We start from the raw sequence: 14759 nt of genomic DNA, 5'->3' as shown, positions 1-14759 counted from the left end.
TAGTATTATAGGTGTGGTACTAGACAGATGGGTTAGTATTATAGGTGTGGTACTAGACAGATGGGTTATGGTTAGTATTTTCGGTGTGGTACTGGACAGATGGGTTAGTATTATAGGTGTGGTACTAGACAGATGGGTTAGTATTATAGGTGTGGTACTAGACAGATGGGTTAGTATTATAGGTGTGGTACTAGACAGATGGGTTATGGTTAGTATTATAGGTGTGGTACTAGACAGATGGGTTAGTATTATAGGTGTGGTACTAGACAGATGGGTTAGTATTATAGGTGTGGTACTAGACAGATGGGTTATGGTTAGTATTTTCGGTGTGGTACTGGACAGATGGGTTAGTATTATAGGTGTGGTACTAGACAGATGGGTTATGGTTAGTATTATAGGTGTGGTACTGGACAGATGGGTTAGTATTATAGGTGTGGTACTGGACAGATGGGTTAGTATTATAGGTGTGGTACTGGACAGATGGGTTAGTATTATAGGTGTGGTACTAGACAGATGGGTTAGTATTATAGGTGTGGTACTGGACAGATGGGTTATGGTTAGTATTATAGGTGTGGTACTAGAGATATGGGTTAGTATTATAGGTGTGGTACTAGACAGATGGGTTAGTATTATAGGTGTGGTACTAGACAGATGGGTTATGGTTAGTATTATAGGTGTGGTACTAGACAGATGGGTTAGTATTATAGGTGTGGTACTAGACAGATGGGTTAGTATTATAGGTGTGGTACTGGACAGATGGGTTAGTATTATAGGTGTGGTACTGGACAGATGGGTTAGTATTATAGGTGTGGTACTAGACAGATGGGTTAGTATTATAGGTGTGGTACTAGACAGATGGGTTAGTATTATAGGTGTGGTACTAGACAGATGGGTTATGGTTAGTATTATAGGTGTGGTACTAGACAGATGGGTTAGTATTATAGGTGTGGTACTAGACAGATGGGTTATGGTTAGTATTATAGGTGTGGTACTGGACAGATGGGTTAGTATTATAGGTGTGGTACTAGACAGATGGGTTATGGTTAGTATTATAGGTGTGGTACTGGACAGATGGGTTAGTATTATAGGTGTGGTACTAGACAGATGGGTTATGGTTAGTATTATAGGTGTGGTACTAGACAGATGGGTTAGTATTATAGGTGTGGTACTAGACAGATGGGTTAGTATTATAGGTGTGGTACTGGACAGATGGGTTAGTATTATAGGTGTGGTACTGGACAGATGGGTTAGTATTATAGGTGTGGTACTGGACAGATGGGTTAGTATTATAGGTGTGGTACTAGACAGATGGGTTATGGTTAGTATTATAGGTGTGGTACTAGACAGATGGGTTAGTATTATAGGTGTGGTACTGGACAGATGGGTTAGTATTATAGGTGTGGTACTAGACAGATGGGTTATGGTTAGTATTATAGGTGTGGTACTAGACAGATGGGTTAGTATTATAGGTGTGGTACTGGACAGATGGGTTATGGTTAGTATTATAGGTGTGGTACTAGACAGATGGGTTAGTATTATAGGTGTGGTACTGGACAGATGGGTTAGTATTATAGGTGTGGTACTGGACAGATGGGTTATGGTTATTATTATAGGTGTGGTACTAGACAGATGGGTTAGTATTATAGGTGTGGTACTAGACAGATGGGTTAGTATTATAGGTGTGGTACTAGACAGATGGGTTAGTATTATAGGTGTGGTACTAGACAGATGGGTTATGGTTATTATTATAGGTGTGGTACTAGACAGATGGGTTAGTATTATAGGTGTGGTACTGGACAGATGGGTTAGTATTATAGGTGTGGTACTGGACAGATGGGTTATGGTTATTATTATAGGTGTGGTACTAGACAGATGGGTTAGTATTATAGGTGTGGTACTGGACAGATGGGTTATGGTTATTATTATAGGTGTGGTACTAGACAGATGGGTTAGTATTATAGGTGTGGTACTAGACAGATGGGTTAGTATTATAGGTGTGGTACTAGACAGATGGGTTAGTATTATAGGTGTGGTACTAGACAGATGGGTTATGGTTATTATTATAGGTGTGGTACTAGACAGATGGGTTAGTATTATAGGTGTGGTACTAGACAGATGGGTTAGTATTATAGGTGTGGTACTAGACAGATGGGTTATGGTTATTATTATAGGTGTGGTACTAGACAGATGGGTTAGTATTATAGATGTGGTACTAGACAGATGGGTTATGGTTAGTATTACTATTTATTTATTCTAAAAAGGAGAGTAGAATTCTAGCGAGGTCAAAAGGGTCGCTAATGAAATGACCCCTGACCTTAGCGTTGTGTGTGGTTGCCGTGGTGCCGTTGGTTTCCGAGGTGATAGTCTGAGCGCTCATCAGAACACCGGGGATAGCGTCACCGTTGGTGTCAGTCACCCTGTCAGAAGTCACGTGACTCGAAATGAGTTTTTATTAGGCACCCAACAGACGTGAATGGAAAGACTACCTGAACCAAGTAGAAACTCATTGTTGCTTTCCTTTTCTCTTCTTCTGCCCAAATGAACACACCTCTGAAGACCCATAGGGATTTGTCTCTGTGTGGACAACAGGAACCTCCTTGGTGGTCGACTCCTCTGCTGGCTCGGGTTTCTGAGAAGAAATAAATAAAAACTGCGAAACTTCACCATTAATTTTGGTATTTTGAATATGTAATTTAGGGATTCATATGTGTGTGTCCTGTTAACTGTAAAATAATTACAACAGCTTTGTCCTGGAAACAATTTAAAACCCCTAAGTGAACACAAACAAACATAAAAATAAACAATGAAATAGGACAAATACATGCCACATGCTGGAATGTAAAACCCGAGAAACAAAACTTCAGCTTCAGGAATAAAATTTACATTTACAGACCGTATTGAGAGCAAGACAATTAAATAAAACAATCTATCAGAAATGGACATACACTGCAAGTATTCAGACTCATTCACTTTGTCCACATTTTCTTACGTTATAGCCTTATTCTAAAATGGATTAAATTGTAAAAAAAAAAAAAATCCTTGTCAATCTACACACAAAACCCCATAATGACAAAGCAAAAACAGGTTTTTAGACATTTTTGTAAATGTATTAAACAATAAATAAAAAAAAATACCTTATTTACATAAGTATCAGGTATCAAGGTAAGACCCAGATGCAGACTGTGTCGAAGCAACAATGCTTATCACAGCAACAGGGGCAAAGGTACAGGACGGCAGGCAGGCTCAGGGTCAGGCAGAGGTCGGTAATCCAGAAGTGGGGCAAAGGTTCAGGACGGCAGGCAGGCTCAGGGTCAGGGACAGGCAGAGTGGTCAGGTGGGCAGGTACAGAGTCAAGACAGGCAAAGGTCAAAAACCAGGAGGACGAGAAAAGAGGGACTGGGGAAAAGCAGGTGCTGTCACAAAAACGCTAGCTGCCTTGACAAACAAGACAGATGGGGAAGATGGGCAACACCTGGAGGGGGTGGAGACAATCACAAAGACAGGCGAAACAGATCCGGGAGTGGCAGTACCCCTCCACCACCTCTAGGGGGCGCCACTTGGCGTCCTACCTGGGCACATACCTGGTTGACCGGGGTGCCGGCGGCGGAAGTCGGCGATGAGGGCCGGGTCCAGGATGTCTCTAGCGGGGACCCAGCACCTCCCCTCCGGGCCACAACCCTCCCAGTCAACCAGGTACTGGAAACTCCTACCCCGTGGTCTAACCCTCAGGAGGCGTCTCGCCGTGTAAGCCGGATGGCCATAGACGACACGGGGAGTAGGGGTGGGCCTGGAAATAGAAGACAAAGGGCTGTGAGACATGGGCTTAATTCTAGACACATGGATTGAAAAATGCGGACATGTCAGGGACCATAGTAGGCCACCAAAAGCGCTGTCACACAAAGGCCAGGGTCCAATGGGCACTCAGGTGGCAGGCCAGCCTGGAGGAGTGGGCCCACTCCAGGACTGCAGAGCGGACAGTGTCAAGATCGAACATCTGGTCCACCCCTCCCCCCGCCCGGGATTCAGCTGGGAACACAGTGCCTCACGGACCTGCTTCCCCACTCCCCAGCTGAGTGCCGTCGCCAGGCATGAAGTGGGATGGATGGTCTCGGGTTCCGGGGTAGTAGTCGTGGGGCTATAGCGTCGGGACAGTGCATCCGGCTTGACATTCTTGGATCCCGGCCGGTATGAGAGGGAGAAGTTGAACAGTGTGAACAGCAAGGCCCATTTGGCTTGCCTGGAGTTGAGGCTTGCCTGGAGTGGTGCGGAGATACTCCAGCTTCTTGTGGTCAGTCAACACGATGAACGGATGTTCCGCCCCCTCCAGCTAGTGCCTCCATTCCTCCAATGCCATCTTCACCGCGAGAAGCTCACAATTCCCCACATCGTAGTTCCTTTCCGTGGCATTGAGGCGATGGGAGAAGAAGGCGCAGGAATGTAGCTTGAGGTCAAGGGCAGCACGCTGGGACAAGACAACCCCCACTCCGACATCTGAAGCATCGGCCTCCACCACAAACTGACGGGAAGGGTCCGGATGAACCAAGATGGGAGCTGTGGTGAAGCGATGTTTGAGGTCCCGGAACGCCCGGTCAGCAGCTGGAGACCATGTGAACGGAACCTTGGGTGAGGTGAGTGCTGATAGGGGGGAAGCCAGGATGCTGTAACCCCGGATAAAGCAACGATAGAAGTTGGCGAACCCCAGGAAACATTGCAGCTGCACCGTGGATGTAGGCTGAGGCCAATCCATCACTGCTCTCACCTTCCTGGGATCCATCTGGACACTCCCAACAAAGATGATGTAACCCAGAAAGGGATGGTGAAGCGATGGAACTCGCACTTCTCTGCCTTGACAAACAGCTGATTCTCCAGAAGGCGTTGAAGGACCAGCTGGACGTGGAGCAAGTGTTCTTGAGGGGAGCGGGAGAAGACGAGGATGTCATCAATGTAGACGAAGATGAACCGGTTCAACATTTCACGGAGAATACCATTCACCAGAGCCTGGAACACAGCAGGGGCATTGGTGAGTTCAAAGGGCATGACCAAATACTTGTGGTGGCCACTGGCTGTGTTGAAGGAGGTCTTCCACTCATCCCCTTCTGGTATCTGCACCAGGTGGTAGGCGTTCCGTAAATCCAGCTTGGAAAACATAGTGGCCACCTGGAGCAGCTCGAAGGTCGAGGAGATGAGTGGTAGCGGGTTACGGTTCTTAACTGTAATGTCATTGAGTCCCTACTAGTCAATGCATGGGCGCAGGGTCTTGTCCTTTTTCTCCACGAAGAAGAACCCTGAGCCGGCGGGAGAGGAAGAGGGACGGATAAATCCAGCAGCTAGGGAGTCCCCAATGTAGGTCTCTAGCAGCATACCACCCTGCATACCACCACTGGCTTGCTTCTGAAGCTAAGCAGGGCTGGTCCTGGTCAGTTCCTGGATGGGAGACCAGATGCTGCTGGAAGTGGTGTGGAAGGGCCAGTAGGAGGCACTCTTTCCTCTTTCCTCTGGTCTAAAAAAATATCCCAATGCCCTAGGGCAGTGATTGGGGACACTGCCCTGTGTAGGGTGCCGTCTTTCGGATGGGACGTTAAACGGGTGTCCTGACTCTCTGAGGTCATTAAAGATCCCATGGCACTTATCGTAAGAGTAGGGGTGTGAACCCCGGTGTCCTGGCTAAATTCTCAATCTGGCCCTCAAACCATCACGGTCACCTAACAATCCCCAGTTTACAATTGGCTCAATCATCCCCCTCCTCTCCCCTGTAACTATTCCCCAGGTTGTTGCTGCAAATGAGAACGTGTTCTCAGTCAACTTACCTGGTAAAATAATGGATAAATTAAAATAAAATAAATAGCCTTGGTCTCCGGTCCCGGCAGAGAGTACAGATGTCCGCGGGGTGGCGTGGTGCTAGGGAGAAGGTCAATCCCGCAGTCATAGGGTTGGTGCGGTGGAAGTGATATGGCCTTGCTGAACACCTCCCGGAGGTCCTAGTACTCCGGAGAGGTCTGGGGCACTTTCCGAGCCCCCAGGAAGACATCCCGGGGCAGGTTGTGCTGACTTTAGGCAATGGGCGTGGCAGAATGGGCTTCAGCCCATGATGGCACCAGTAGACCAGGGTAGCGTCCAAAAAGCTTTCGTCGTCCCCAGAGTCAACGAGAACCCAGAAATATTTGGACTGGTCTCCCCACAGCAGAATGGCATGAAAAGGGGTGTGAGCAGGGGAAGCAGGAACGTTCTCCATATGGCCCACGAGAATACTTGCTCCTACTGGTGAGCCTGGTTTCTTTAAAGGACAAGAGGACACAAAATGACCAAGAGTCCCGCAACAGACAACTCTTCGTGTCGATCCTGTATTGCCGTTCTGCTGTTGACAGCCCAGCTCTGCATAGTGGCATATGCTCAGGAAGTGGTGATTCTCCCTCTGTCGTTCCCGTAATTGCCCATCGATACGGATGGTCAAAGTGATGAGGCAATCGAGCTCCCGGGCTGCAAGCTTGTCCTTGACCTCCTCTGAGATGCCATGCAGGAACATATCGAACAGTGCCTCTTGATTCCAAGCACTCTCCACTGCCAACGTGCCAAAAGTATTTAGTCAGCCACCAATTGTGCAAGTTCTCCCACTTAAAAAGATGAGAGAGGCCTGTAATTTTCATCATAGGTACACTTAAACTATGACAGACAAAATCCAGAAAATCACATTGTAGGATTTTTTATGAATTTATTTGCAAAGTATGGTGGAAAATAAGTATTTGGTCAATAACAAATGACAGAGGTCAAACATTTTCTGTAAGTCTTCACAAGGACTGACTCTACAGTCACTACTGACGCTGACTCTACAGTCACTACTGACTCTGACTCTACAGTCACTACTGACTGACTCTACAGTCACTACTGACTCTGACTCTACATTCACTACTGGCTCTGACTCTACATTCACTACAGACTCTGACTCTACAGTCACTACTGACCCTGACTCTACAGTAACTACTGACCCTGACTCTACAGTCACTACTGACCCTGACTCTACAGTAACTACTGACCCTGACTCTACAGTAACTACTGACCCTGACTCTACAGTCACTACTGACCCTGACTCTACAGTCACTACTGACCCTGACTCTACAGTCACTACTGACCCTGACTCTACAGTAACTACTGACCCTGACTCTACAGTAACTACTGACCCTGACTCTACAGTCACTACTGACCCTGACTCTACAGTCACTACTGACCCTGACTCTACAGTCACTACTGACCCTGACTCTACAGTCACTACTGACCCTGACTCTACAGTAACTACTGACCCTGACTCTACAGTCACTACTGACCCTGACTCTACAGTCACTACTGACCCTGACTCTACATTCACTACTGACCCTGACTCTACAGTCACTACTGACCCTGACTCTACAGTCACTACTGACTCTGACTCTACAGTCACTACTGACCCTGACTCTACAGTAACTACTGACCCTGACTCTACAGTCACTACTGACCCTGACTCTACAGTCACTACTGGCTCTGACTCTACAGTAACTACTGACCTTACAGTCAACACTGGTTCTGGCTACTTAAGAGGCGATTTCTGATTCTGCCACTGTGTCTGCCGTGAGTACTGGCTCTAACTGTGCTTCTGCCGTCTGTGATTCCGCATCGACTATCGACTCTGGCTGTGCCTTTACAATCAGTACAGGTTCTGCCTTTTACAGTCAACGGTTTTGGCTGTACATGTGACGTACATCTCTGTCTGTGGGTCTGTAGTCACTGTGACTCAGCGGTAACTACAGACCAGGGTTCCCAACCGGGGGTCCGCGGGGGTTTTATTCAAAACGTTTTTGGGGAACATAAAGGACTATAAAACACCAATAAATCAGCTCCAATTGATTTTAATTTAGGAAATATGTTCCCCAAGTATTCCCACGTACAAATGGAAGAACGGTTTGAAACGGTTATGGTTTAGTCAAACCAGGGTAGCCTAGTGGTTAGAGCGTTGGGCTAGTAACCGAAAGGTTGCAAGTTCAAAACCCCCAAGCTGACAAGGTACAAATCTGTCGTTCTGCCCCTGAACAGGCAGTTAATCCACTGTTCCTAGGCCGTCATTGAAAATAAGAATTTATTCTTAACTGACTTCCCTAGTTAAATAAAGGTCAAATAAAAAATCTGTTTGGGCTTCTTCTGGTCAATTTGCTACAAATCTACTAATTATTTGTCATTCTATTCGGGCCCCCAGACCATCAAACTCAATTTAAAAACAAAAAAAGAGAGATATTCACCGTAGGTGCTGTCTCAGGTGCTTCTTGGCTCCCTCCTGTCTCCTCCTCCTCTCCAGCGGAGCTCTGTGAGGGACAAGAGTGCTGTCATGTTACTGGACCTCTTGGTAGAATCACAGTAGCTGACCTTACAGTAAAGACACATTTAACAAAAGGCGATCTTTAACACACCTGTTGAGAAAGCAGGCTCATTAAAACTGATTTAGCACAATGGATATTAGAAGAGCTTCTAAAAATGTATATCTTGTTTTTCCTGGGAAACAACATGACTGATGCGGCTGACGTTTCTATGATGACCAGAGAGCAGTGGTCACCGTGGTAACAGAGGAGAGGACCCATCCCAGCGAAGACTGATGGACAGACAGGGAGAAAGGGAGTGAGGAGAGGAGAGAGAGAGAGAGAGAAAGAGGGAGATAGGTGAGAGAGAAGGGGAGAGAGAAGGAGAGAGAAGGGGAGAGAGAAGGAGTGAGAGGAGAGATAGAAGGGGAGAGCGAAGGGGAGAGAGGAGAGAAGGAGAGAGAGAAGGAAAGATAGGAGAGAGAGAAAGGGGAGAGGAGAGAGAGAAGGAGAGGGAGGAGAGAGAAAAGGAGAGAGGAGAGATAGAAGGGGAGAGAAGGAGAGATAGAAGAAGAGACATAATGGGAGATAGGAGAGATAGAAGGAGAAAGAGAAGGACAGAGAAAAGGAGAGGAAGGAGAGAGCGAAGGAGAGATAGAAGGGGAGAGAGAAGGAGCGAGAGGACAGATAGAAGGGGAGAGAGGAGAGAGAAGGAGAAAGAGAAGGGGAGCGAGAAGGAGTGAGAGGAGAGATAGAAGGGGAGAGCGAAGGGGAGAGAGGAGAGAAGGAGAGAGAGAAGGAGAGAGAAGAGAGAGAAAGGGGAGAGGAGAGAGAGAAGGAGAGGGAGGAGAGAGAAGAGGAGAGAGGAGAGATAGAAGGGGAGAGAAGGAGAGATAGAAGAAGAGACAAGGGGAGATAGGAGAGATAGAAGGGGAGAGAAGGAGAAAGAGAAGGACAGAGAAAAGGAGAGAAAGGAGAGAGCGAAGGAGAGATAGAAGGGGAGAGAGAAGGAGCGAGAGGAGAGATAGAAGGGGAGAGCGAAGGGGAGAGAGGAGAGAAGGAGAGAGAAGAGAGAGAAAGGGGAGAGGAGAGAGAGAAGGAGAGGGAGGAGAGAGAAGAGGAGAGAGGAGAGATAGAAGGGGAGAGAAGGAGAAAGAGAAGGACAGAGAAAAGGAGAGAAAGGAGAGAGCGAAGGAGAGATAGAAGGGGAGAGAGAAGGAGCGAGAGGAGAGATAGAAGGGGAGAGAGGAGAGAAGGAGAGAGAGAAGGAGAGAGAAGAGAGAGAAAGGGGAGATGAGAGAGAAGGAGAGGGAGTACAGATAGAAGAGGAGAGAGGAAAGATGGAAGGGGAGAGAAGGAGAGGGAGGAGAGATAGAAGAGGAGAGAGAAGGGGAGAGAGGAGAGATAGAAGAAGAGACATAAGGGGAGAGAAGGAGAAAGAGGAGAGATAGAAGGGGTGAGAGAAGGAGAAAGAGAAGGACAGAGAAAGGAGAGAGAGGAGAGAGCAAAGGAGAGATAGAAGGGGAGAGAGGAGAGAAAGGGGAGAGCGAAGGGGAGAGAGGAGAGAAGGAGAGAGAAGAGAGAGAAAGGGGAGAAGAGAGAGAGAAGGAGAGGGAGGAGAGATAGAAGAGGAGAGAAGGGGAGAGATGAGAGATAGAAGGGGAGAGGAGAAGGAGAGAGAGAAGGAGAGTCAGAACTAACACCGAGAGGAAATCAGGAAGATAATATACATGTATACTGAACGTTACAGAAAGGAATGAGAAAGAGGAGAGGAAAGAGATTTTTCTCATACAATATAGACCCATACAATGTTTCTGGGGCATTCAATAGCGTTTAGAGGTTTGACGAGGTGCACTGTGGGAAAAGAAGCAGTAATGGCAAAAGGCCAGGGAGAGATAACACTTCTAGTGTATGATGTCATTGCTTCAAGACTGGTAACACCTGAGGGAAACAAAATGGTGCTGAGCAGCAGAACAGTCCAGACAAAAAGAGAAAGTATTTTACTCTAGCTACCCGCCCGACTAGGAATCTACAAGATGCAGTACATTATGCATTACTACAGTCAGCATTATATGCAGTACAGTAACCATTAGATACAGTAACCATTAGATACAGTAACCATTAGATACAGTAACCATTAGATACAGTAACCATTAGATACAGTACATTACGCATTAGATACAGTAACCATTAGATACAGTAACCATTAGATACAGTACATTACGCATTAGATACAGTAACCATTAGATACAGTACATTACGCATTGGGGCGGCAGGGTAGCCTAGTGGTTAGAGCGTTGGACTAGTAACCGGAAGGTTGTGAGTTCAAACCCCCGAGCTGACAAGGTACAAATCTGTCGTTCTGCCCCTGAACAGGCAGTTAACCCACTGTTCCCAGGCCGTCATTGAAAATAAGAATTTGTTCTTAACTGACTTGCCTGGTTAAATAAAGGTAAAAAAAAAAAAAAAAAAAAAAAAAAAAAAGATACAGTAACCATTAGATACAGTAACCATTAGATACAGTACATTACGCATTAGATACAGTAACCATTAGATACAGTAACCATTAGATACAGTACATTACACATTAGATACAGTAACCATTAGATACAGTAACCATTAGATACAGTACATTACGCATTAGATACAGTAACCATTAGATACAGTACATTACGCATTAGATACAGTAACCATTAGATACAGTAACCATTAGATACAGTAACCATTAGATACAGTACATTACGCATTAGATACAGTAACCATTAGATACAGTACATTACGCATTAGATACAGTAACCATTAGATACAGTAACCATTAGATACAGTAACAATTAGATACAGTGCAGTAAGCATTAGATACAGTGCAGTAACCATTAGATACAGTGACCATTAGATACAGTAACCATTAGATACAGTAACCATTATATACAGTTCAGTAAGCATTAGATACAGTGCAGTAACCATTAGATACAGTGCAGTAACCATTAGATACAGTAACCATTAGATACAGTGCAGTAAGCATTAGATACAGTAACCATTAGATACAGTGCAGTAACCATTAGATACAGTAAGCATTAGATACAGTAACCATTAGATACAGTGCAGTAACCATTAGATACAGTGCAGTAACCATTAGATACAGTAACAATTAGATACAGTACATTACGCATTAGATACAGCAACCATTAGATACAGTAACCATTAGATACAGTAACCATTACATACAGTGCAGTAACCATTAGGTACAGTAACCATTAGATACAGTGCAGTAACCATTAGATACAGTAACCATTAGATACAGTGCAGTACGCATTAGATACAGTAAGCATTAGATACAGTAACCATTACATACAGTGCAGTAACCATTAGGTACAGTAACCATTAGATACAGTGCAGTAACCATTAGATACAGTAACCATTAGATACAGTAACCATTAGATACAGTGCAGTAACCATTAGATACAGTGCAGTAACCATTAGATACAGTAACCATTAGATACAGTACATTACGCATTAGATACAGCAACCATTAGATACAGTAACCATTAGATACAGTAACCATTACATACAGTGCAGTACAAGCACAAGCATTTCGCTACACTCACATTAACATCTGCTAACCATGTGTATGTGACAAATAGAATTTGATTTGATTTGATTTAGTAAGCATTAGATACAGTACAGTAAGCATTAGATACAGTACAGTAACCATTAGATACAGTACAGTAAGCATTAGATACAGTAACCATTAGATACAGTACAGTAAGCATTAGATACAGTGCAGTAAGCATTAGACAGTAACCATTAGATAAAGTAACCATTAGATACAGTACATTACGCATTAGATACAGTACAGTAAGCATTGGATACAATAACCATTAGATACAGCACAGTAAGCATTATATACAGTGCGGTAACCATTAGATACAGTAACCATTAGATACAGTAACCATTAGATACAGTAACCATTAGATACAGTGCAGTAACCATTAGATACAGTAACCATTAGATACAGTAACCATTAGATACAGTGCAGTAAGCATTCGATACAGTAACCATTAGATACAGTAACCATTAGATACAGTAACCATTAGATACAGTGCAGTAAGCATTCGATACAGTAACCATTAGATACAGTGCAGTAAGCATTAGATAGAGTGCAGTAAGCATTAGATAGAGTGCAGTAACCATTAGATGCAGTAACCATTAGAAACAGTACATTATGCATTAGATACAGTACAGTAAGCATTAGATACAGTGCAGTAAGCATTAGATACAGTGGCCATTAGATACAGTAACCATTAGGTACAGTAACCATTAGATACAGTGCAGTAACCATTAGATACAGTAACCATTAGATACAGTAACCATTAGATACAGTAACCATTAGATACAGTAACCATTAGATACAGTAACCATTAGATACAGTAACCATTAGATACAGTAACCATTAGATACAGTACATTACGCATTAGATACAGTAACCATTAGATACAGTAACCATTAGATACAGTACATTACGCATTAGATACAGTAACCATTAGATACAGTACATTACGCATTAGATACAGTAACCATTAGATACAGTAACCATTAGATACAGTACATTACGCATTAGATACAGTAACCATTAGATACAGTAACCATTAGATACAGTACATTACGCATTAGATACAGTAACCATTTGATACAGTAACCATTAGATACAGTACATTACGCATTAGATACAGTAACCATTAGATACAGTACATTACGCATTAGATACAGTAACCATTAGATACAGTAACCATTAGATACAGTAACCATTAGATACAGTACATTACGCATTAGATACAGTAACCATTAGATACAGTACATTACTCCATTTTGTTGATCCCTGCCTACAGACAGAAACTAAAACAAGAGGCTCCCACGCTGAGGTCTGTCCAACGCTGGTCCGACCAAGCTGACTCCACACTCCAAGACTGCTTCCATCACGTGGACTGGGAGATGTTTCGTATTGCGTCAGATAACAACATTGACGAATACGCAGATTCGGTGTGCGAGTTCATTAGAACTTGCGTTGAAGATGTCGTTCCCATAGCAACGATTAAAACATTCCCTAACCAGAAACCGTGGATTGATGGCAGCATTCGTGTGAAACTGAAAGCGCGAACCACTGCTTTTAATCAGGGCAAGGTGTCTGGTAACATGACCGAATACAAACAGTGCAGCTATTCCCTCCGCAAGGCTATCAAACAAGCTAAGCGCCAGTACAGAGACAAAGTAGAATCTCAATTCAACGGATCAGACACAAGAAGCATGTGGCAGGGTCTACAGTCAATCACGGACTACAGGAAGAAATCCAGCCCAGTCACGGACCAGGATGTCTTGCTCCCAGGCAGACTAAATAACTTTTTTGCCCGCTTTGAGGACAATACAGTGCCACTGACACGGCCTGCAACGAAAACATGCGGTCTCTCCTTCACTGCAGCCGAGGTGAGTAAGACATTTAAACATGTTAACCCTCGCAAGGCTGCAGGCCCAGACGGCATCCCCAGCCGCGCCCTCAGAGCATGCGCAGACCAGCTGGCCGGTGTGTTTACGGACATATTCAATCAATCCCTATACCAGTCTGCTGTTCCCACATGCTTCAAGAGGGCCACCATTGTTCCTGTTCCCAAGAAAGCTAAGGTAACTGAGCTAAACGACTACCGCCCCGTAGCACTCACATCCGTCATCATGAAGTGCTTTGAGAGACTAGTCAAGGACCATATCACCTCCACCCTACCTGACACCCTAGACCCACTCCAATTTGCTTACCGCCCAAATAGGTCCACAGACGATGCAATCTCAACCACACTGCACACTGCCCTAACCCATCTGGACAAGAGGAATACCTATGTGAGAATGCTGTTCATCGACTACAGCTCGGCATTCAACACCATAGTACCCTCCAAGCTCGTCATCAAGCTCGAGACCCTGGGTCTCGACCCCGCCCTGTGCAACTGGGTACTGGACTTCCTGACGGGCCGCCCCCAGGTGGTGAGGGTAGGCAACAACATCTCCTCCCCGCTGATCCTCAACACTGGGGCCCCACAAGGGTGCGTTCTGAGCCCTCTCCTGTACTCCCTGTTCACCCACGACTGCGTGGCCACGCACGCCTCCAACTCAATCATCAAGTTTGCGGACGACACAACAGTGGTAGGCTTGATTACCAACAACGATGAGACGGCCTACAGGGAGGAGGTGAGGGCCCTCGGAGTGTGGTGTCAGGAAAATAACCTCACACTCAATGTCAACAAAACTAAGGAGATGATTGTGGACTTCAGGAAACAGCAGAGGGAACACCCCCCTATCCACATCGATGGAACAGTAGTGGAGAGGGTAGCAAGTTTTAAGTTCCTCGGCATACACATCACAGACAAACTGAATTGGTCCACTCACACAGACAGCATCGTG

At 45.1% G+C, this 14759-nt stretch overlaps 1 protein-coding gene across 1 annotated transcript in view; it reads right to left on the bottom strand.

Annotated features, from left to right (window-relative positions):
• The window catches only part of LOC110512128 (uncharacterized), a 101123-nt gene that overhangs the window by 8904 nt on the left and 77460 nt on the right, over nt 1–14759 (bottom strand). Inside the window, exons 18-19 of the mRNA XM_090182934.1 lie at nt 8265–8327; nt 2487–2629 (exon numbers count right to left, since the gene is read on the bottom strand). Of these exons, the coding sequence (XP_090039060.1) occupies nt 2504–2629; nt 8265–8327 (189 nt within the window). The 3' untranslated portion in view covers nt 2487–2503. The remainder of the gene's footprint in view (nt 1–2486; nt 2630–8264; nt 8328–14759) is intronic.

The sequence above is a fragment of the Oncorhynchus mykiss genome, chromosome 8, assembly GCF_057628025.1.
Source record: "Oncorhynchus mykiss isolate SJ-2025 chromosome 8, ASM5762802v1, whole genome shotgun sequence".
Lineage (NCBI taxonomy): Eukaryota > Metazoa > Chordata > Actinopteri > Salmoniformes > Salmonidae > Oncorhynchus > Oncorhynchus mykiss.
This window is presented reverse-complemented; position numbering and strand designations above follow the sequence as displayed.